We start from the raw sequence: 24117 nt of genomic DNA, 5'->3' as shown, positions 1-24117 counted from the left end.
ATTGCAGGGTTCCCCAACTCCAGTCCTCAAGGCCCACCAACAGGTCATGTTTTCAGGATTTCCTTAGTATTGACCAGGTGATAATTGCATCACCTGTACAATACAAGGGAAATCCTGAATCATGACATGTTGGTGGGCCTTGACGACTGGAGTTGGGGAACCCTGCTGTAACCTACAGACAGTGACAGGTCGGCGCTGTTATGCTGATTACAGTGATACCTTGGTTGATTAAATCCGTCTTGTGGTTGTGGTATAATCTGTATTTGTAGCTTTCAGTCAGGGTGGATAAAAATCAATGTTTTTTAAAAAAAATAAAAAAAAAAAATCGGATTTTATTTAAATCGGATTTTTTTAAATAAACTGCTTTTTGAGGAAAATATTTTACCATCCAAAGGTTCTTCCATCATGAGATAAATCTGAGTTGTTTAACGCAGTAGAATAAAGGCTGTATATGTGTAACATTCACAATGCCATGCTCTTCCAGAGGTTTCTGTAGGATTAGTGGGCAGTTTCTCTCCTATATTATCACAGACGCTCGCTTTACTTACGCAGTTCTCAAAACTGAATTTGACTCCGCAGAGGTCCCAGCCTCTTCTTCACGGCAAAAATGTTACAACATGAACAGAGTTGAGAAAAAGACCTTAATCCTATTGTTCTACAAACCTATGAATACAGAATCAACCCCTTCAGTGCAAAGTCCAAGAAGTTAAGGTACTGTCACACTTAGCGATGTACCAGCGATCCCGACCAGCGATATGACGCGGTCAGGATCGCTGGTACATCGCTAAGTGGTCGCTAGTGAGCTGCCACACAGGCAGATCTCACTAGCGACATCGCTGGGGACGGGGGTCGCTACTTACCTGTCAGACGAGGCGATCCTGCGTCCTCCCGCCCGGCTCCACTCGTCGCTCGTCGTCACAGCAGGAAGCGCCGCAGGAAGCTGACGACGAGAAACAGTCCTGAGCGTTCTCGCGCGATCAGCGATAACCAGCGGGGGAGCGGGTCGTAGGTAAGTATCAGACACAGAGATATCGCTAGCAATATCGCTATAACGTCACTAGTTATAGCGATATTGCTAGTGATATCTCTTCGTGTGACAGGCCCTTTAGACAATATGTTTCTGATTGTTTGGAGTGGAATAGATCTGCACAACACAAGAAGAATGTGAATCTAAGTGTGAGGAGCAGGAAGGGCAAGCAGACAAGAAAATGAAAGTGAAACTTTGAGCACAATACTGCAGCATAGCCACAGACAGACAAGTCTGGATCTGTTTGTGTGTACGATCTGAGGTTTATTACATTCTTTCCTTATAATGGCAGCAGGCCGTAAAAGAGACCCAGTTTGGGAATATTTTAATGAAGCTCCTTCACCTATCGGTAAGGCAGGCATGCGTGCAAAATGCAAACGATGCAACAAAGAGATGCAAGGCCTGGTGGCGCGAATGAGGCAACATCATGAGAAATGCGGTGATGAAGATGACCAAAGAAACACTTCTGAACAGGCAGGATCTTCAGGTTGGTAAACATTTTTATTGAATCCTATTTCTAAAGACTGAACTGTCATGTGTGAGAAAAATTATATTTCTTATTATTACTGCATGTTACTGTCATTTGGTACAGTTATGAAGAAAAACAAATATTCCTTTTGGGGCAGGGGCAGTGATGTGTTGTGTACAATAAGCAGAAATTGTATAAACAATAAAATAACAGCATTGACTTTTTTTGTTTAGGGGAATTCATGGATTCTGGAAACTATCCACCTCCAAGATCACCATCATCCTGTTCTACAGTTTCAGAGTTATCCATCCAGGATAGTGCTTCATTAGCAGCAGCAGCATCATCAGACACCCACAGCCACATATCACCATCACCCAAAAGGAAGAAAAAACCTTTACCTCCTGGAACCACCATAGATAGGTTTGTGATAAGAACTCGCAGATTAGAAAAAGAGTTGATTGATGAAAAAATTGCCCAGTTTATTTATGCAACGAACTCTTCTTTCCGTCTGACTGAGAACCCACATTTCATTAATATGGTTCAGTCACTGAGACCAGGATACAGTCCACCCAGCAGAGCTGATGTTACAGGGAAACTGCTGGATCAAGTGTATGACAGAAATGGAGCAATGTGCAACAGCTCTGGAGGGTAAAATTGTTAACCTAATTATTGATGGGTGGAGTAATGTCCACAATGATCCTATTGTATGTGCTTGTATAACAACAGAAGAAGGTAAAGTCTTCCTTGCACAAACAACTGATACGTCAGGAAATGCACACACAGCAGAATACTTACAAGAAGTGGCAGTAAAAGCTATAACGACATGTGAACAAAAATTCAAATGTCTAGTACGCAGTTTGGTCACTGACAATGCTGCAAACGTATCCAAGATGAGAAGAGATTTAGAAGAGCAGGGAGGGAATACAAAGCTGCTAATAACATATGGTTGCAGTGCTCATTTGCTGCACCTCTTAGCCAAAGACTTAAGTGTTCCAGAAATAAAGGCTAATGTTGTTGAAATTGCTAAATACTTCCGTAATAATCATTTTGCTGCAGCAGCTCTGAAAAGGATGGGTGGAACCAAGCTAACGCTCCCACAAGATGTTAGATGGAACTCTGTGGTGGACTGTTTTGAGCAGTATATCAAAAACTGGCCTATTCTGATGACACTTTGTGAAGAAAATCGAGATAAAATAGATGGCACTGTCACGGCCAAAATCCTCAACATTGGGCTTAAGAGAAATGTTGAACATATGCTGAGCTTCCTGAAACCCATCTCTCAAGCTTTAAACAAAATACAGAAAAATAGCTGTTTTATTGCGGATGCTGTTGAAATTTGGAAGGAACTGAGTGAACACTTAAAAACAGAACTACACATGGACAGAATTAAATTACAAGCAGTAAACAAACGAATGGGACAAGCACTGACTCCAGCTCATTTTTTGGCAAATATTGTCAATATCCAATATCAGGGTCAAAACCTAAGTGCTGAGGAAGAGGAGTTAGCTATGACATGGGTATCCAGCAATCATCCATCTTTAATGCCAACTATAATAAACTTCAGAGCTAAGGGGGAACCATTCAAGAAATATATGTTTGCTGAAGATATTTTAAGGAAGGTCACACCAGTAAACTGGTGGAAGTCACTTAAGCGCTTGGATTTAGAGACTGTTCAAGTAATGATTTCACTTTTAACAGCAGTAGCTTCTTCTGCAGGCGTTGAAGGAATATTCTCTTCCTTTGGACTCATTCATTCTAAATTGAGAAATCGGTTGGGACCCAATAAAGCAGGAAAGCTTGTTTTTCTTTTCCAGATTATGAATAGGAACAAAGAAGAAGATGATGATGATGATGATGAAGATGACGACAAGTGAGCTACAGAGGACAGCAGGGACAGTAGTATTTAAGTTTTTCATGTGTCGGCTGGGCTGACAGTCTAAGTTTCTTAAAATATATATATATTTTGTTTAGCCAAATTAGTTAACAAACATGGATGTTTGTTTAAGCAAATAACTTATGCTGCAATGTTGTTATTGTTTCAGTTGAATAAATCTATTTAAATTGTTATTAAGGCCAGGATTATTTTTCTCCTTCCTAAGTACAACAGAACAGTGGTGTCCAAATATGAATGATTAACTCATTAAACTGGGGAGAAAAAAGTAATATAAAAAGTGATTCTAAAAATCTTCATCTACTTGCATGTTAAAGTAGCAAGAACTAGTTTAGGTAGAAACTTTGATTTAAATCACTGATTTAAATCAAGCCTTACTGACTAGTGATTTAAATCGTGATTTAAATCGTGATTTAAATCAGTTAGATTTAAATCAAATCCACCCTGCTTTCAGTTAATGAGATTCTCTGGGTCGGGGCTGTGGGGGGTCTTCATGTGGTGCTCTGATTAGGCATTCATCAGTATGGCTTCTAACAGGTCACTGAACCCCTAATTTATATACTGTACTGAATATACTGTTTGAAAAAAAATAAGATAACATTCATCATGCAGGCGTCAGCGCTGCAGCATGATACGATGTATAATATGCATATACTTATTATATTTAGGCATTTTGTTGGCAAAAAAAGGGAAAATCATCTTAAAATGGTGGCGCCGCCTGCAAGTAACATCTATCAGAGATCTGATAGATGCCACTGCGCAGGCGCCGCTATCTTGAAGGAGGCCAATTTATTTTCTCTAGCAAAATGGTGCCTGCATAGTAGTATTTATCAGAACGAGGTAAATGCTGATAAATACTGCTACAGCAAAAGCATAGAATCATAGAGTTGGAAGGGACCTCCTGGGCCATCTGGTCCAACCCCTTGCTCAAAGCAGGATTTGCTAAATCATCCCAGACAGATGTCTGTCCAGCCTCTGTTTGACAGCTTCTATTGAAAGAGAACTCACCACCTCTCGTGGCAGCCTGTTCCACTCATTGAACACTCTGTCAAAAAGTTTTTTCTAATATCTAATCTGTGTCACCTCCCATTCAGTTTCATCCCATTGCTTCTAGTCTTTCCTTGTACAAATGAGAATAAAGATGTTCCTTCTACAATGTGACAGCCCTTGAGGTATTTGTAGACAGCCATTAAGTCTCCTCTCAGTCTTCACTTTTGCAAGCTAAACACTTCCAAATCTTGCAACCTTTCCTCATAAGACTGGGTTTGCAGACCGGTCACCATTCTGGTCGCTCTTTTCTGAACTTGCTCCAGTTTGTTGATGTCTTTTGTAAAATGTGGCACCCAAAACTGGACACAGTATTCCAGATGAGGTCTGACCAAAGAGGAGTAGAGGGCAATAATGACTTCACGTGATCTAGACTGTATGCTTCTGTTAATACATCCTAGAATTGAATTTGCCTTTTTTGCTGCTGCATCACACTGTTCACTCATATTCAGTCTGTGATCTATTAGTATACCCAAGTCTTTTCCACATGTGCTGTTGCTTAGCCCTATTCCACCCATTCGGTATATGCCTTTTTCATTTTTATTGCCCAGATGTAGTACTTGGCATTTTTCCATGTTAAAAACCATTCTGTTAGTTGCTGCCCACTTCTCCAGTTTATTTATATCTTTTTGAATCCTCTCTCTCTCTTCCCTAGTATTAGCTATCCCTCCTAGCTTTGTGTCATCAGCAAATTTAATCAGTTTACCCTCAATTCCTTCATCTCAATCGTTGATAAAGATGTTGAACAATACAGGGCCCAGGACAGAGCCCTGTGATACCCCACTTGAGACATTCTTCCAACTGGATGTGCAGCAATTTACGACCACTCTTTGGGTCTGATCACTAAGCCAGTTATGAATCCACCAAACAGTTGCCTTGTCCATTCCTTAGCCATTTTTTCAATAAGGATTGTGTGAGATACTTTGCTGAAGTCAAGATATACTATATCTACAGCATTTCCCTGATCCACCCAATCAGTGATTCTATCATAGAAGGAAATTAAGTTAGTCTGACATGATTTATTAGTTACAAACCCATGCTGACTCTGTTTAATCACTTCATTCTTATCCAGGTACTTACATACATGTTGTTTAACAATTTGTTCAAAGATCTTTTCTGGCATAGAAGTCAGACTCACCAGCCTATAATTGCCAGGGTCCACCTTCTTCCCCTTTTTGAAGATAGGAACAACATTTGCTCTTCTCCAGTCTTCTGGCACTTCTCCTGTTCTCCAAGAATTTTCAAAGATTATGGAGAGGGGTTCAAAAATTTGTCCTGCTATCTCCTTCAGTACTCTGAGGTGTAATTCATCTGGACCTGAAGACTTGAATTCATTTAGGTTAGCCAAGTGTTTCCTCACTATCTTTCTGTTTATAGATATCATGGATTCTTCTATTTCCTTAATAGGACAGTGAAGAACAGTTGATGTTACATTTCCTTTCTGAGAGAAAACAGATGCAAAATAGGAATTTAAAAGTTCGGCCTTCTCAACATCCTGTCTTACCATTTCATCATTTTCATCCTGTAAAAATCCTATAGCATCTTTGACTTTTCTTTTACTTTTGACATATCCCCAAAATCCTTTATTATTGCTTTTGACATCCTCAATTCATTGTTAGCTTTAGTAATCTGATTTGTGCCCTGCAGGTTCTGCAGACAGCATTATATTCTTCTTTAGATATGCCTCCCTCTTTCCATTTTATAAACATTTCTTTTTTCCTTTTTAGCATGTGCTTAAGTTCTGTGTTCATCCATCCTGGTTTCCTTAAATGCTTCCTATTCTTCCCTCTTTTCGGAATTGTTAACAATTGAGCTTTGAGAATTTCATTTTTCAAGATTTCCCATCCTTCCTGGACATTTTTGTCTTTAAGGATATCCAGCCATTGGATCCCTCCAATTCTCTTTCTGAATGCCATAAAATCTGCCTTTCTGAAATCTAACCTTGACAGGTCTTCCTTCTCTAGTTATCCAAAATTCTAAAATAGCATGGTCGCTACCTCCTAGGGTCCCAGCCACTTTTACCTCCTCAACCATTTCCTCCCTGTTTATAAGGATTAGATCCAAGGTAGCAGATCCCCTTGTTTTCTCCCCGACCTTTTGGAAGATAAAGTTGTCAGCAAGAGAGGATAAGAATTTCCTTGACCTGTTAGTTTTGCCTGAGAGAGATTCCCAACAAATGTCTGGATAGTTGAAATCTCCCATGACAACTATGTCATATTTTTTGGAGAACTCGGCCATTTGATGCATAAAGAGTTCATCCATATCTTCAGCTTGCACAGGCGGCCTGTAGTAAATGCCTACAATGGTGTCCTTTCCATTGTTCTGTCCTTGTATTCTTACCCAAACAGTTTCCACAGAACTCCCAGTCTCTGAAGCTTCAATCTCTGTGCAGATATACGCGTTTCTAACATACAATGCGACACCCCCTCCTCGTTTATCAAGTCTGTTTCTTGCAAATAAGTTGTATCCTTCTAGTCTTGTATTCCAATCATGTGTATTGTCCCACCAAGTTTCAGTGATTCCAATGACATATTTCTTTTCCTGCTTTAGTAGTTCCAGTTCTCCTTGTTTGTTGCCCATGCTTTGTGCATTAGTATAGAAACATTTTAGTTTGTGATTGGTTCCTCTTTCTCCAATATTTTTATTATTTTGATTTTTTTGTCTTTGTTCTTCCTTACCACTTCTAATAACAGAGTTCTCAATAGCATTTGTCAGGTGTATGGCTTTTTCTGGCCTTTTGCTTCCCTTCCCACATTGTTCTAGTTTAAAGCTCTCCTTAAGTGTAGCAAGGTGAATTCCAAAAACATGTTTTCCGGTCTTCGTAAGGTGCACCCCATCTCTTGCAAGTAGTCCATCGTATAGGCAATTCTCTCCGTGATCCAGAAATACAAATCCTTGCTGACGGCACCATCAACGTAGCCAGTTGTTCACCTGCAGAATCTTATTAAATAATGAATGTTATTTATTTATTTTTTTTAAATAGTATATGCGTTATGTAAACTGAGGGATCCGTGACCTGCAAGGCTTTAATTTTTTTTTTTTTTTTTACACTTACCGTGTTTTTGCTGGTCGATTTTGCGGCCCCAATAGATTTCTATGGGGCCGCAAAATCGGCCTGCAAAAATTCTATGGTCCGCCGTACGGCCGTATTTGCAGCCGTGAGAGAATGAACGAGCCTGCTCGATCTTCTTCACGGCTTATGGACACGGCCCCCATAGAAAATCAATGGGGCCGCAAAACAACGGAAGTTTTTGCGGTGCACCGTCACTTCCGGTTTTGTGGAAGGCCGTTTTTTTTTCTTCAATACTTCTTCCATAGTATTGGAAAACTGAAAAACGGCGATCAAAAAGTTTTTTGCGGTCCGTTATTGCGGCAGACCTCCTTTTTTGCGGCGATATGGCCCGCAATAACGGGCTGCAAAAAAAACAGCAAGTGTAAAAGAAGCCAAAGAACCCATACTCATGAATGGTTAATCAGAGCACCACGTGAAGACCCCCCACAGACCCGCCCCGAAGCACGAGCATATCATTAACTGAAAACAGCAGATAAAGATTCAACCACCACAAGACTGATTTCATCAACCAAGGTATTATTGTAGTCAGTATAACGGTGCCGACCTGACACTGTCTGTAGTTTACTGAGCACAATCCTGCTGACAGGTTTGCTTTGAAGTGCTTTGCAGGCCGCAGGAAATCTAAAAATAAAATAATATAATCATATTCAGTACTGCTCTGTTCCAAACAGCCAATCTGTAAAATATAAAATTATTGAAAGGGAATCTGTCAGTAGGATCAACCCTCCTAAATGGGCATGTACTGTAGGTCATAAGAAGTTGAATAAAGTGATACCTTGATGTGTTATCCGATGCTTTATTCCAGAGAAATCCATATTTTTCTTATATGTAAATGTGCATGAGAATCTGCCCCCAGAGACTATTTCTTATAAAATGGGGCGTTATTAGACAAGTAACTAACAATGGACAGTAGAACTGAACTTTGTCTTAAAAACAAACATCAGTAGCTGCAGGTCTCTCAGCTCTGCTGTACTGTAACCCTGTCTTGCCTGAGATAGAAGCGGAATCTGAGAGGAACCTGCATATGTGTCCTGTCCCATGATTTGGGAATCAGACAGTATTGTATTATTTTGTAGTTTGGTTGCTATGCAATAAGGGTTGCTGACTTTAGAAATTGTCCTTCCTCTGTCCTTGTCTGTCTGATGTAGCTCTGATGTCAGTAAATCCTCCCGTCTTCCCCATTTAATGTCAATCAGCCATCTTAGAAGCCCATGTGTTTGTAACTCTGGTCAGAAAACTCTACCTACTGTATTGTGAGCAGCTCTACAAGAGATCAGCTGGAAAATAAATTATCTTCTGGAATCTTCATATGTGCCTCCTGAAGTGGAGTTCAAACTATCTGATGATATATCTACTTGTGAATACTGGTTTAAGGAGATCGCTTAGAAACTGTGTCTTAAGCGCCCTATACTCTTAGTTTAGTTATGGAGTCAGAATAAGCTGTGTCAGGTAAAATCACACAAAGCTCTGAGATCAGGAGAGAGAAAGGAGGCCATTATACATCACACTGGTAACTCCCCCTTCATGTAAAATAATCTCTGGAGGCAGATTCTCATGCAGATCAGTGTCCGGCCCATAGATCTTAACAGTTCATTTACAAATATAGTTCTGTCAAAGTATTTTCCCCCCTCCTGATTTCCTATTCTTTTGCATGTTTGTCACACTCAAATGTTACAGTTCACCAAACAAATTTAAATATTAGACAAAGATAACACAAGTAAACACAAAATGCAGTTTGTAAAAGGAGGTCTTTATTATTGAGGGAAAAAGAAATCCAAACCTATTGGGCCATTTGTGAAAAAATGATTACCCCCACCCCTTAAAACATAAATTAACTGTGGGTTTATCACATCTTTGAGAATCAGAGCACAAATTCCCTAGCCACACCAAGGCCTGATTACTGCCACACCTGTTCTCAATCAAGAAATCACTTATATAGGACCTGTCTGACAAAGTGAAGCAGACCAAAATGTTCTCAAAATCTAGACATCATGCTGTGATCCAAAGAAATTCTGGAACCAATGAGAAAAAGTAATTGTGATCAGTCTGGAAATGGTTATAAAACCATTTCTAAAACTTTGGGACTCCAGCGAACAACAGGGAGAGTCAATATCCACAAATGGCGAAAACAAGGAACAATGGTGAACCTTCCCATAAGTGGCTGGGCCCACCCAAATTATCCCAAGACGACTCATCAAAGAGGTCACTAAAGACCCCACAACAACATCCAAAGAAATGTATGCCTCAGTTTAAGGGCAGTGTTCATTACTCCACCATAAAAAAAAGACTGGGCAAAAATGTCCTGTATGTCAAAATTCCAAGACAAAAACCACTGCTGAGCAATAAAAACAAAGGCTTGTCTCAGTTTTGCCCCTGAAAACATCTTGATGCTCCCCAAGACTTTTTGGGAAAATACTCTATGGACTGATGAATCAAAACTTGAACTTTTTGGAAGGTGTAGGTCTGATTACATCTGGTATAGAAGTAACAAAGCATTTCAGAAAATAAACATCATACCAACAGTAAAATATGGTGGTGGTAGTGTGATGATCTGAGGCTGTTTTTCTGATTCAGATCTGGAAGACTTGCTATGGGAAATGGAACCATGAATTCTGCAGTCTACCAAAAAATCCTAAAGGAGAAGGTCCGGCAATCTGTTCGTGACTTCAAGCTGAAGCGCACTTGGGGGTTATGCAGCAGGATAATGATCCAAAACTCACCAACAAGTCTATCTCTGAATGAGTTAAGAAAAGCAAAATTAAGACTTTGGAGTGACCTAGTCAAAGTCCTGACCTTAATCCTATTGAGATGCTGTGGCATGACCTTAAAAAGGCGGTTTATGCTTGGAAAATCCTCAAATGTGGCTGAATTACAACAATTCTGCAGTGATGAGTGGACCAAAATTCCTCCAGAGCCTTGTAAAAGACTCAATGCCATGGCAAACGCTTGATTGCAGTTGTTGCTGCTAAGGGTGTCCCAACCAGTTATTAGGTTTGGGGGGAAATAACTTTTTCACACAGGCCCCTGTAGGTTTGGATTTATTCTTCCCTTAGTAATAAAGAGCTTCATATAAAAACTGCATTTTGTGTTATCTTTGTCTAATATTTACATTTGTTTGGAAATCTGAAACATTTAAGTGTGACAAACATGCAAAATAATCGGAAATCCGGAAGGTGGCAAACACTATCACACAACTATAATACACAAAAAACCTCCTTATTCAAAACTGAAAGCTAAGGTCCAGAGTTATTTTGTCGTCAATCATTTTATTAGATACAAAATTATACATATATAGCCAGAGTAACGCTAACCAAGCAGGTAAAAATGCAGCCACAATGCAATATAGCAGGCCTCCTGAACATATAACAGGGTTTACCCAAAAATTAAGCTCAAGTCCAAAATTGAATCACAAAGTGCAAATGCAATAGCAAAAAATACCATTAGTATATAAATACAGAAAATAAATATATTTATAGTTATAAGGTGCAAGTGCTCAGAAAAAAAACACTATAAAGTGATAAAAAATTTGCAAATAGCAAACGCTATGCCAATATGCAAATAAGTATGCTTAGTGTGTATTAATTGGACCCAGCTACACCCTATTTGATCAAGTATTTTATCCAAACCTAATCTGGTAGTACCAAATGAAGTGCAAATAATAGAACATAAAGATCTTACATGTGGGAGACACTCTGACCTTCGCCTGCCGCCTCAACGCGCGTTTCGCCGTTCTTCATCGCGCGTTGAGGCGGCAGGCGAAGGTCAGAGTGTCTTTCAGTTTTATTGACTAAGGAGGTTTTTTGTGTATTATAGTGTTTCTAGGAATTTAATATTTGCTACTTTCTCATCTATTGGAAAGTTTAGGTACATTTAACTATCAGACAACTGTAAGGCTAAGTGCACACGTACCGGAACTCTCGCGGAAATTACCGCGAGAATTCCGGAATTCCAGTCCGCGGGAAAATCGCATTTTAAATTCCCGCGATTTTCCCGCGGAAAAACTAGCATTTTGCAAGCGTAATTAGCTTGCAAAATGCTAGCGTTTTCCAAGTGATCTGTAGCATCGCTTGGAGAACTGATTGACAGGTTGGTCACACTCGTCAAACAGTGTTTGACGAGTGTGACCAACTTTTTACTACTGAGGCCGCCTATGCAGTATCAGTAGTAAAAGATAAAATGTAAAAAAAAAAAAAAAAAAAACGGTGTTATTCTCACCCTCCGACGTCCCGCGCATCCGTTCCCAGTAATCCTTTGCGAAAATGCCCGCGATGACGTCAGTTCTCGCGGGATCGCGACGTCTCACAGTAATTTGCGATGACGTCGCGCGAATGACCGCGAGACTTCACGATCCAGCGAGAACGGACGTCATCGCGGGCATTTTCGCAAAGGACTACTGGGACCGGAGCGTGGAGAGAAGCGGGAAGGCTGCGCGGGACGTCGGAGGGTGAGAACAACAATATTTTTTATTTTAAATTCTATTTTTTACAGGGATATGGTACCCAAAGCCCGGAGGACAGTCTCCTCCGGACCGTGGGTATCATCCGCAATGTGGGAAAATGTGGGAAAATAAGCGGAACAATGCATTCCTATGGGTGCGGGATCGCCGCGATTCCGCAAATTAATGAGCATGCTGCGGTTTTTACCGCGAAGCGATTCCGCCGCGGTAAAAAACGCAGCATTAGCACAGCATTGCGGAATCCCATAGGAATGCATGGGATGCTTATTTTTCGCGGCAAAAATATCGCGCGGTTAAAACCGCCGCGGAAACGCGAAAAAAACGTTACGTGTGAACTCAGCCTAAGAAAACCGTGGACGTCTCTGGTGCCCTTTGAATGGAGCAGATGATCGACCTCTACTTGACTCAGTCTACAAGATTGGTGGGGGGCGGTTGGTAAGTTATCCCCTATACTGATCTGAAGAATCCCCCTGTCCCGTCATTCTTAATGCTCAATGAACGGCTTTGAAATTAAAAACAACGGTGGAAAAACGTTATGGCTGTTGGAAAAAGAACGAAAACAGAAAGTAAAAATTGCTGCAAGAGGTTAACAACATCTCTGAAGGAAAACTTTTATCAAGGCAGGCAGAACTTTTAAGGCCTGGCCCACAACATAAGAGTGACATCAGGCCCACGAGTGGCAGCAGCGCCACCCCCGAAGGGTCGGCAACTCCCTCACGTCCCACCCCCGAGCTGCCAGCAAAGCCCTCACGCCCCCTAGCGGGCGGCAGCGCCCTCACCTGTGGCCCCAGGCTCTTACCCACGTCGCTGTAGCTCATGTGCACCACTCTCCCCAGCGTGCTGAAGCTGCACAGCGGGTCACACAGCTCGGGGCCCACGCTGAACACTTCCACCTTGCAGCCGCCGGCGCTGGTCACGAACACGCTGTCCCGCCCACAGGTGAACAGCTCCGGCGCCTGCCGGGTGGGCACGATCCTCTGCGAGCCGAAGGGATGGCAGTTGTAGAGCTGCACCATGGTGTCACTGTGTGGGGGCCGCCCGGCCTCAGCGCCCCCTCCTGGCCGGGTGTAGAGGGGGTTATTTAGGGCCCTGGAGAGAGGAGCTGCGCGGGTCCATGGAGATGATGATGAGAGGCGCAGAGCTCCGCACACCTGTATAGGGACACACAAGGCCGGTGTTAGGGCTGCGGCTGCCGGGGTCCGTGTGACGCGCTGCGGCCTCACCTGTCATCATACTGCGGCCCGTCCGGCAGAGCAGCTGAGCCGGCCCCGCACTACATCACACAGCGGCCGAGACTCCCCCTTCCTCCCAGCAGGCATGTGACGCCCATTACCAGATCACATGCACAGGGGACTGGGCGCGTCCATCGGAGGCGGGGGTGGAGCGGTGTACGAATGAATAGTGAGGCGGGCCCATTCGGCCGTGCAGTGCTGGCGGGAGAGGGATCCGGCCGTGTGCAGGGTCATGTAGCCACACTACAGCTACCATGTGCTTAGTACAGTGCTCAAGTCACGTGACAGGAGCTGATGCAGCTGGAACGTGACAGGGAGTGTAGTCACGTGAGGAGATTTCTGGAGGGGCCACTGTACAGCGATCTGCTGGGGTTACACACATAGCGATATCGCTAAAGCATCGGTGATACTTTAGGCTGCCTATGCAGCATCAGTAGTAAAAGATAAAATGTAAAAAAAAATAAAAAATATAGTTATTCTTACCTTCCGACGTCCCGTGCAGCCTTCCCGCCTCTCTCCACGCTCCGGTCCCAGTAATCCTTTGCAAAAATGCCCGCGATGCCGTGTTGCGAATGACCGCAAGACTTCACGATCCCGCAAGAACGGATGCCATCGCGGGCATTTTCGCAAAGGATTACTGGGACCGAGAGCGTGAAGAGAAGCGGGAAGGCTGCGCGGGACGTCGGAAGGTGAGAACAACACCATTTTTTATTTTAAATTCTATTTTTTACAGGGATATGGTACCCAAAGCCCGGAGGACAGTCTCGTCTCCTCCACCCCCTGGGTACCATCCGCAATTGTTCTGTTTACTTTTCGCATGTTGTGCACAGCCACATGCAGGAAGTGGAACAATGCATTCCTATGGGTGCGGGATCGCCGCGATTCCGCAAAATTAATGAGCATGCTGCTTTTTTTACCGCAAAGCGATTCTGCCGCGGTAAATACCGCATTAGCACAGCATTGTGGAATCCCATAGGAATGCATGGGATGCTTATTTTTCGCAGCAAAATCGCGCGGTTAAAACTGCCGCAGAAACGCGAAAAAAAACGCCACGTGTGAACTCAGCCTTAAAGAGAATCTGTCACCCCTTTTTTCGAATATGAGCTGCCGGCACCGCCATCAGGGGCTTAGGCTAGTTTCACACTAGCATATTTTCCATGCAGCGCACGGCACCGCTAAGCCCCGCCCCCTGCCGGCTCCCCGCCCCATCTGGTCATCGCCGCCTATTATCGCACACGGCCGCATGCGATCTGCGCACCCTATCTTTAGCATAGGGTGCGCAGACCGTGCGCTGGCCGTGCACTAGTAGGATTTTAGCGTGCGCACTTTTGAAGGTGCGCCCGTGTGCGCCGAACACACCATGTTGCATTTTGGCGCGCTCGGCGCACCTTCAAAAGTGCGCAGCGCACGCTAAAATCCTACTAGCGCACAGCCAGCGCACGGTCTGCGCAGGGTGCGCAGATCGTATGCAGCCGTGTGCGATAGTAGGCGGCGATGACCGGATGGGGCGAACAGGGAGCCGGCAGGGGGTGGGGCTTAGCGGCTCCGTGCGCTGCATGGAAAATATGCTAGTGTGAAACTAGACTAAGCTACAGCATTCTGTATTGCTGTAGATAAGCCCCCGATGTAACCAGGGCTGGCGTTAGGGGCTGGCAGACCAGGCAGCTGCCTAGGGCCCCCGCTCCCCCAGGGGCACCCAGCTAGCAGCACATCACACAGCTGCTATAGGGCCCCTTGAAGCAGGGGGCCCGCTTTCCCCCAGTGCCGACTCCCCCCGCCGCCGCATTGAACTATACCGGCGACTGCCAGTACAGTTCAAAGCAATAATGGAGGAGAGAGCGTCAGCCAACGCTCCCTCTCCCATCATTCCCCGCTCTGCCACTGACACAGCGGGTGCGCGATAACATCATCGCACTCTCACTGTGTGCCGGCAGAGCAGGAGACAGGAGCAGCCAGCAGCGCGGGCACAAGGAGAAGGTGAGAATTTTTTTTGTTTTTTTTTAATATATCAGTGTGAGTGCTGGACTGTGGGGCCATTCTGGGGGGGAGCGGCTATTTGCTATGCTGGGCTATACTCTGTGCTGGGCTATATACTATGGTGGCATTGGTGGGCTTTATACCATGCTGGGCTGTATACTGTGCTGGGCTATATACGATTGTGGCATTGGTGGGCTATATACCATGCTGGGCTATAAACTATGGTGGGCTGTATACTATGCTGGGCTATATACCATGCTGGGCTGTATACTGTGCTGGGCTGTATACCATGCTGGGCTGTATACTATGGTGGGCTATATACAATGCTGGGCTATATACAATGCTGGGCTGTATACCATGCTGGGCTGTATACTGTGCTGGGCTATATACCATGCTGGGCTGTATACTGTGCTGGGCTATATACTATGCTGGGCTGTATACTGTGCTAGGCTGTATACTGTGCTGGGCTATATACTATGCTGGGCTGTATACTATGCTGGGCTGTATACTATGCTGGGCTATATACTGTGCTGGGCTATATACTGTGCTGGGCTCTATACTGTGCTGGGCTCTATACTATGCTAGGCTGTATACTGTGCTGGGCTATATACTATGCTGGGCTCTATACTATGCTGGGCTCTATACTATGCTGGGCTCTATACTGTGCTGGCCTATATACTATTCTGGGCTATATACTATGCTGGGCTGTATACTATGCTGGGCTATATACTGTGCTGGGCTATATACTGTGCTGGGCTATATACTATGCTAGGCTGTATACTGTGCTGGGCTATATACTATGCTGGGCTCTATACTGTGCTGGCCTATATACTATGCTGGGCTGTATACTGTGCTGGGCTGTATACTATGCTGGGCTGTATACTGTGCTGGGCTATATACCATGTGGTGCTGGGCTATATACCATGATGGGCTATATACCATGTGGTGCTGGGCTACATACCATGCTGGGCTATATACCATGGTGGGCTGTGCTATATACCATGTGGTACTGTGCTATATACCATGGTGGGCTGTGCTATATACCATGGTGGTGCTGTGCTTTATACTATGCAGCTGAGTTATATACCAAGGGGGTACATTTTACATTATATTCTATGGGGAGGTGGGCAGTATTTTATTCTATTTGGGGCTACATTATATTCTATGGGGGGCTGTATTATATTTATTATATTCTATGGGCGGTGATTGCATCATACTCTATGAGGGGGCTACATTATACTATATGAGGAGGCTACATTGTATTCTATGGGGGGCGGCATTATCTGTGGGGGCTAGATTATATTCTATGGGGGCTGCATTATACTATATGAGAAGGGCTACATTATACTATATAAGGGGCTGCATTATACTCTATGAGGGGGTTGCCATATATTCTATGGAGGGGCTGCATTATATTCTATGGGGGGTTACATTATATTCTGTGGAATAGCTGCATTATACTCTGAGGGGTAGCTGCATTATGCTCTAAGGGGTGGCTGCATTATACTATAAGAGGGGGGGCTGCATTATATTCTATGGGGATTACATTATATTGTATGGCGGGGCTGCATTATACTCTGTGGGGTGGCTGCATTATGCTCTATGTGGGCTGCATTATACTGTAGTGAGGACTATGGGGAATACATTATATGATGAACTATGGTGTGCATTATACTATGGGAAGTGAATTGTACTACATGGATGACTATGGCGGTGCATTATACTATATGGAGCACTATGAGGAGTGTATTATACTATATGGTGGACTGAGCAGTGTATTTTAATATATGGAGGACTATGGGGAGTGTATTATACTATATGGAGAACTAAGTGTATTTTAATGGAGGGCTATGAGGAGTGTATTATACTATATTGAGGACTATGGGGAGTGTATTATACTATATGGAGGACTGAGGAGTGTATTATACTATATGGAGGACTATGGAGTACATTATATTATATGGAGGACTATAGGGAGTGTATTATAAAATATGGAGGACTATGGGGAGTGAATTATGCAATATGGAGAACTGAGGAGTTTATTATACTATATGGAGGACTATGGGGCAGATTATATTATATGGAGGACTATGGGGTGTAAACTGTAGATGTGCTGCTGATAACATGATACTGTATGGTGATTTGTTAGTGATCCATTAGTGAATGTTTTGTCCTCATCATTCTTTCTCAGACGGTGGAAAGAGGCCGGGAAACAAGTGTTGAACGACTTCAATATTGTCGATCACACTCATTTAGCGGCCTGAACTCAGCGCATATAAATACAACCGAAATGCTTCTGTGTGATGTCCAGTATGTTAGCTTTTGGGGCCCCATTTTAATCTTTGCCTAGGGCCCCACTTTGCCTAAAACCAGCCCTGGATGTAACCTAAATGATAAGAAAAATGGGTTACATTATACTCACCCGGGTCCGGTCCAAAGAGTGTCGCTGTCCCATCCGGCGCCTCCCATCTTCATGCGATGCCGTCCTCTTCTTCCCTTCGCCTGCACAGGAGCCACGACAGGAAGGGAAGAAGAGGACAGCATCGTATGAAGATGGGATGCGCCGGATGGGACAGCGACACCCTTCGGACCGGATTCGGGTGAGTATAATATAACTCGTTGATGTTGGTGCCGGCAGCTCATATTCGAAAAAAGGGGTGACAGATTCCCTTTAAGAACTAGACCCCCTACAGAAATAAAGACCCCTGACTGTAGCGACTACTGCTCATCAGCGCTTGTGTCCGCCGTGTGACAGCTCTATCAATCCCTATGAGGGTGTGTGCACACATTGCGGATTCTACTGCGGAATTTTACGCGCGGATTTGTCTAAATCCGCAGGTCAAAAGACCTGTGGTTTATCTGCGGATTAGCCTGCGGGTTTCCCCTGTGGTTTGACACCTGATATGGAGCAGGTGCCAAACCACTGCGGAATCCGCACAAAGAATTGACATGCTGCGGATTTAAATCCGCGGAAAATTCCGCACCGTGTGCACTGCGGATTTCATTTCCCATAGACATAAAGGGTACTGTACAACGCAACAGAAACTGCTGCGCCTCCGCAGGGCCAAAACCGCTGCGGATCCGCAGCAGAATCCGCAACATGTGCACATACCCTAACATGAAAGCAGAAGACCCTGACGCTGTGTGACCCCGCTGGTCACTTCTCGGCCCTCAGGCAGCAGAGTCTCAATAATAATCTTTATTTACGGTATATAGCGCCAACATTCTGCAGCACTTTACCGTTTCAAACACAACAGTCGTAAGTAACAACGTTAACAATAATACATTAATAAAAGCAAAATAAGACGGCCCTGCTCGTGACAGCTTACAATCTACAATGAGGTGGGGGGAGACACAAAGTACAGGTGTGTATTTACAATGATGGTCCAGCCATCATGAGGGAGTGGGGTAGAGATAGTGAATGAGTTAGACACGCACACTTACACATAAAATGACTGATTAGTGAACGTGATAGGCCGCTCTGAACAAATGTGTTTTGAGGGAGCGCCTGAAACTATGCAAATTGTGGATGATCCTAATTTCTTGGGGTAGAGCATTCTAGAGGATTGGCGCAGTGCGGGAGAAGTCTTGGAGTCGGGATTGGTAGGTACGGATTAGTGCAGAGGTTAGTCGAAAGTCGTTTACAGAGCGCAGCGGTCGGCTAGGCCGATAGAAATGAAGGAGGAGATGTAGGGGGGGTGCCGCATCGTGGAGAGCTTTGTGGGTGAGAACAAGTACTTTGAATTGGATCCTATAATGAATGGGCAGCCAATGTAACCACTGGCGAAGAGCGGACGACCCTGGCTGCTGCATTAAATATGGAGTGGAGAGGGGAAAGTCAAGTAACGTGGAGACCAATTAATAGAGCGTTACAATAGTCCTAAGTGGATCAGGGAGACAGTGAGGGTTTTTGTTTCCATGGTAAGAAAAGGGCGGATTCTAGAGATGTTCTTTATGTGTAATCGGTAAGAGATTGTATATGGGAGGTGAAGGAGAGATTGGTGTCAAACATAACACCCAGACAGCACGCCTGCTGCCGGGGTGTTATTATAGTGCCACCCACAGAGAGGGTAATGTCAGATTTAGGGAGGTTAGTAGACGGCGAGAGCAGAAGAAGTTCAGTTTTGGAGAGGATAAGTTTCAGACAGAGAGCGGACATGATGTTGGAGACTGCGGACAGACAGTCACTGCCATTCTGTAGTACAGCGGAGGTAAGGTCAGGGGATGACGTGTAAAGTTGTGTGTCATCAGCATAAAGATGGTACTGAAAGCCAAATCTGCTGATGGTCTGTCCAATTGGGGACGTGTAGAGAGAGAAGAGAAGGGCCAAGGACTGAGCCCTGAGGTACCCCGACAGCAAGAGGAAGAGGAGATGACGTGGAGCCAGCGAACAAAACACTGTAGTGGTCAGAAAGATAGATAGATAGAGAACCAGGAGAGAGCAGTGTCCTTAATGCTCATGTGGGCAAACACAAGAGACTGTGAGAATCATGTGGGAATAGTGGATGAGGGCAGGTATATCTCACCCAGATACCTTTCCTATGTGGCCTAGTCAGGTCAGTATCTCACCTGGTGACTAATGAATAATGGGAGGCGGATATAAAAGGATGCCAGGTGGTTGTGTGAGTGTCTCAGCCTGGGAACACAGAGAGCCTGTCTGTGTGAGACACATGTGAGTGAAAGCAGTGCCCACTGCAACTGTGGTTTGGCTGGACGGGAGAAGCCCGCCAGTTGGCAGTTAGGTTGTACCTTGTTTAGTTAGTGCCGGACAGGCAAGGATTTGTTTTATGGTTTTTTTCTTTATGCATTGCTTTCACCGTTAATAAATCTGACCCAGTGTCAGTTATACCCGGACCCCAGCTGTGCGCCTGAGTTTCATGCTGAACGCTCGTGACCTTTGACCCCAGCAAAGGCGATCCCGGAGTGTTTTATCACATTGTGGTGGAGAACGCGGGCATCACGTGGGAAGCATGAGCATGGAGGACGTGGTGAAAGCGCTGGTACAGTCCACCGCTGTCCAACATGAAGCTAATCGGGTGATGATGGCCCAGCTGAGGGAGTTGGTGGACATGACAGTTACCGAGCGTTCGCTTCTCCAGCAGGTGGCACAGCACTTGGCAAGCTTACCTGAGGTTAACCTGGAAGCCGAGTCGAGAGTGATTCACGTGAGTCGGTACTGGCAGAAGATGACGACCAAAGATGACGTCGAGGCATACCTGACCACGTTTGAACGGACGGCGGTGCGAGAAAAATGGCCGAAGGCACGATGGGCCGGCCTGATTGCCCCGTCTTTCCGGTGAAGCCCAAAAGGCTTATTATGACTTAGAACCTGAAGCCGCGCAGGACTTTGACAAACTGAAAGCCGAGATCTTGGCCCGGCTCGGAGTGACGACCGCTGTCCGTGCACAGAGAGTGCATCAATGGACTTATCAGCCGGATAAACCACCGCGGTCACAGATGTTCGACCTGATCCACGTGACGAAGAAGTGGCTACAACCCGAGGTGTTGACAGCGCCAGAGATAATCCAGAGAGTCGTCATGGACAAATACCTGAGAGCCCTACCGCCAGCCCTCAGGAAGTGGGTAAGCCATGGAAATACTACGACGGCAGATCAACTTGTGGATCTGGTTGAACGTTACTCCGTGGCGGAAGGACTCAGAGACGACGCTACCCCACCTCGTTCTTCATCATCTCCATGTGGAACCGGTAAGACTGTTCCAGGGAGTAGGGGAGAAGGAAAAATCCCTAAGACAGTGGGGGAGTAACGAACTGTGGTCTAAGCATAGTGAATGCTGGTCTAGAGTTGAGCGACTTTTGGTTTTTTAGGGTCGCGTTTCGTTTCGTGAAACCCGACTTTTCCAAAAGTCGGGTCGAGCAAGATCGTCCGATTATAGGGAAAAGTCGGGGTCGTCCCGAAACACGAAACCCAATGTAAGTCAATGGGGAATAAAAGTCGGCAGTGAGAGGAGGACAGGAAACACACCAACAGTGCCCATTTGAATGCCAAAAGCATCAATTCTTCTTACTTAAGCTTGTCAACCTTAATTAACTTCATAATATAAGTTACGCACTGAAAAATGGGTGTTATTTGGCTAAAGTTGTGGGGAGGGAGGGCTGGCTGCAGGTTTTCATGTGCCCTGGGCGAAAGAGCGCCCCTTTAACACATACCACAACTCATCATGCTCCGATACGGCAGATAAATAGCGGTATAGTACAATGAAAAATACCTCACTTTTTACATCTCATGACGAGGCCCATCTATTTCTCCATACAGAATCATTGGTCCCATATAATGTTTGAAACAGTATATGATGAGCTCCACATAATGCTACAGTATATGTTGGTCCCCATGGATGAAGCTCCACTGTCTTATGGGCCCAAATAATGCTCCAAACATAATGGGCCCCATTTCTAATGCTCTAGTGTATAATGGGCCCTGTAAATGCTGCTCCAGTGTCTGATGTCCACCTTTGGAATGTTCCAGTGTATGGTGGGACCCATCTATCATTCTCCAGAGTATAGTGCTCCCCAAAAATTGCTGTCCCAACATTGAAAACAATCAAATAAGTCTCCTCGCTAGGGAATCCCTGTACTTGTCTGGACAGGTGCTGTAGCTTGCTTAACAGCTCGCCAGCCGTTCTCACGCCCAGTATGGATTGCACGTGATTGCACAAAGGTTAGAAAGGGTACCGTATCCCTGGATAACATGTATGGATAGCGTACACATTCAAAATATATGTCTATACAGCATGAGGCAGGCTCAGACGGTGTTAGGCCCAGTATGGATTGCACGTCATTGCACAAAGGTTAGAAAGGGTACCGTATCCCTGGATAACATGTATGGATAGCGTACACATTCAAAATATATGTCTATACAGCATGAGGCAGGCTCAGACGGTGTTAGGCCCAGTATGGATTGCACGTGATTGCACAAAGGTTAGAAAGGGTACCGTATCCCCGGATAACATGTATGGATAGCGTACACATTCAAAATATATGTCTATACAGCATGAGGCAGGCTCAGACGGTGTTAGGCCCAGTATGGATTGCACGTGATTGCACAAAGGTTAGAAAGGGTACCGTATCCTCGGATAACATGTATGGATAGCGTACACATTCAAAATATATGTCTATACAGCATGAGGCAGGCTCAGACGGTGTTAGGCCCAGTATGGATTGCACGTCATTGCACAAAGGTTAGAAAGGGTACCGTATCCCCGGATAACATGTATGGATAGCGTACACATTCAAAATATATGTCTATACAGCATGAGGCAGGCTCAGACGGTGTTAGGCCCAGTATGGATTGCACGTCATTGCACAAAGGTTAGAAAGGGTACCGTATCCCCGGATAACATGTATGGATAGCGTACACATTCAAAATATATGTCTATACAGCATGAGGCAGGCTCAGACGGTGTTAGGCCCAGTATGGATTGCACGTCATTGCACAAAGGTTAGAAAGGGTACCGTATCCCTGGATAACATGTATGGATAGCGTACACATTCAAAATATATGTCTATACAGCATGAGGCAGGCTCAGACGGTGTTAGGCCCAGTATGGATTGCACGTCATTGCACAAAGGTTAGAAAGGGTACCGTATCACCGGATAACATGTATGGATAGCGTACACATTCAAAATATATGTCTATACAGCATGAGGCAGGCTCAGACGGTGTTAGGCCCAGTATGGATTGCACGTGATTGCACAAAGGTTAGAAAGGGTACCGTATCCCTGGATAACATGTATGGATAGCGTACACATTCAAAATATATGTCTATACAGCATGAGGCAGGCTCAGACGGTGTTAGGCCCAGTATGGATTGCACGTCATTGCACAAAGGTTAGAAAGGGTACCGTATCCCCGGATAACATGTATGGATAGCGTACACATTCAAAATATATGTCTATACAGCATGAGGCAGGCTCAGACGGTGTTAGGCCCAGTATGGATTGCACGTCATTGCACAAAGGTTAGAAAGGGTACCGCATCCCCGGATAACATGTATGGATAGCGTACACATTCAAAATATATGTCTATACAGCATGAGGCAGGCTCAGACGGTGTTAGGCCCAGTATGGATTGCACGTCATTGCACAAAGGTTAGAAAGGGTACCGTATCCCCGGATAACATGTATGGATAGCGTACACATTCAAAATATATGTCTATACAGCATGAGGCAGGCTCAGACGGTGTTAGGCCCAGTATGGATTGCACGTCATTGCACAAAGGTTAGAAAGGGTACCGTATCCCTGGATAACATGTATGGATAGCGTACACATTCAAAATATATGTCTCAGGAGGCAGGCTCAGACGGTGTCAGGCACAGTATGGATTTGACGGCCCAGATTACACAGCGGAGGAGCAGGGAGAGGTAAAGATTGCAAATGCTGGGGCCCTGCCCAAGCAAGGGGGGCCCACTCTTGGGCGTCGGTACTGGCACTGGGCCCCTCATAGTACAGCGGTGTGTCTGACGGCGGGTGTGCACCACCACCGTCAGAGACACTTGATTGCACTATGAGGGACCCTGTGCCAGTGCCCGCGCCCAAGAGTCGGCCTACCCACCTGTCCAGGGAAACGGCACTCGCACGGTGTCGTGCGCTAGGTGGTTACCCCGGCCATGGGGGGGGAGGCAGCACAGTTAGGGAGTTTTAGAAAGTGGCATATGTTGATGTTGGACATTCAGCTGATGCAAAGGCGAAATAGGTGAAGTACCAGGAAGAGGTGGACCAAAGCAAGCCATTTTTCTGTCACCCTATGTGTCATCAGGGAAAGGTGGGACAAAATCCTTGGAAACCCATGCGTGGTTCATTTTAATGAAGGTTAGATCATCCACATTTTGGGTTGACAGACGGGTCCTTTTTTCTGTCAGGATTGATCCAGCTGCACTGAAGACTCTTTCGGATAGCACACTTGCAGCTGGGCAAGCGAGCTCCTGT

General features: G+C 44.9%; 1 protein-coding gene across 2 annotated transcripts in view; it reads right to left on the bottom strand.

Annotated features, from left to right (window-relative positions):
- The window catches only part of HPS3 (HPS3 biogenesis of lysosomal organelles complex 2 subunit 1), a 68490-nt gene extending 55049 nt beyond the window's left edge, over positions 1-13441 (bottom strand). Inside the window, exons 1-2 of one of the 2 annotated variants that reach the window (XM_073581065.1) lie at positions 13187-13441; positions 12763-13114 (exon numbers count right to left, since the gene is read on the bottom strand). In XM_073581065.1, coding sequence (XP_073437166.1) covers positions 12763-12979 — 217 coding nt within the window. In that variant the 5' untranslated portion in view covers positions 12980-13114; positions 13187-13441. The remainder of the gene's footprint in view (positions 1-12762; positions 13115-13186) is intronic. The other variant, XM_073581066.1, reaches the window with a different exon arrangement.
- Positions 13442-24117: the final 10676 nt, after the last annotated feature.

This window comes from Dendrobates tinctorius, unplaced genomic scaffold (genome assembly GCF_039654945.1).
Source record: "Dendrobates tinctorius isolate UK_male_01 unplaced genomic scaffold, ASM3965494v1 ptg000069l, whole genome shotgun sequence".
NCBI classification, from domain to species: domain Eukaryota; kingdom Metazoa; phylum Chordata; class Amphibia; order Anura; family Dendrobatidae; genus Dendrobates; species Dendrobates tinctorius.
Note: the sequence above shows the minus strand (reverse complement) of the source record. Positions and strands in the feature narration are given on the sequence as shown.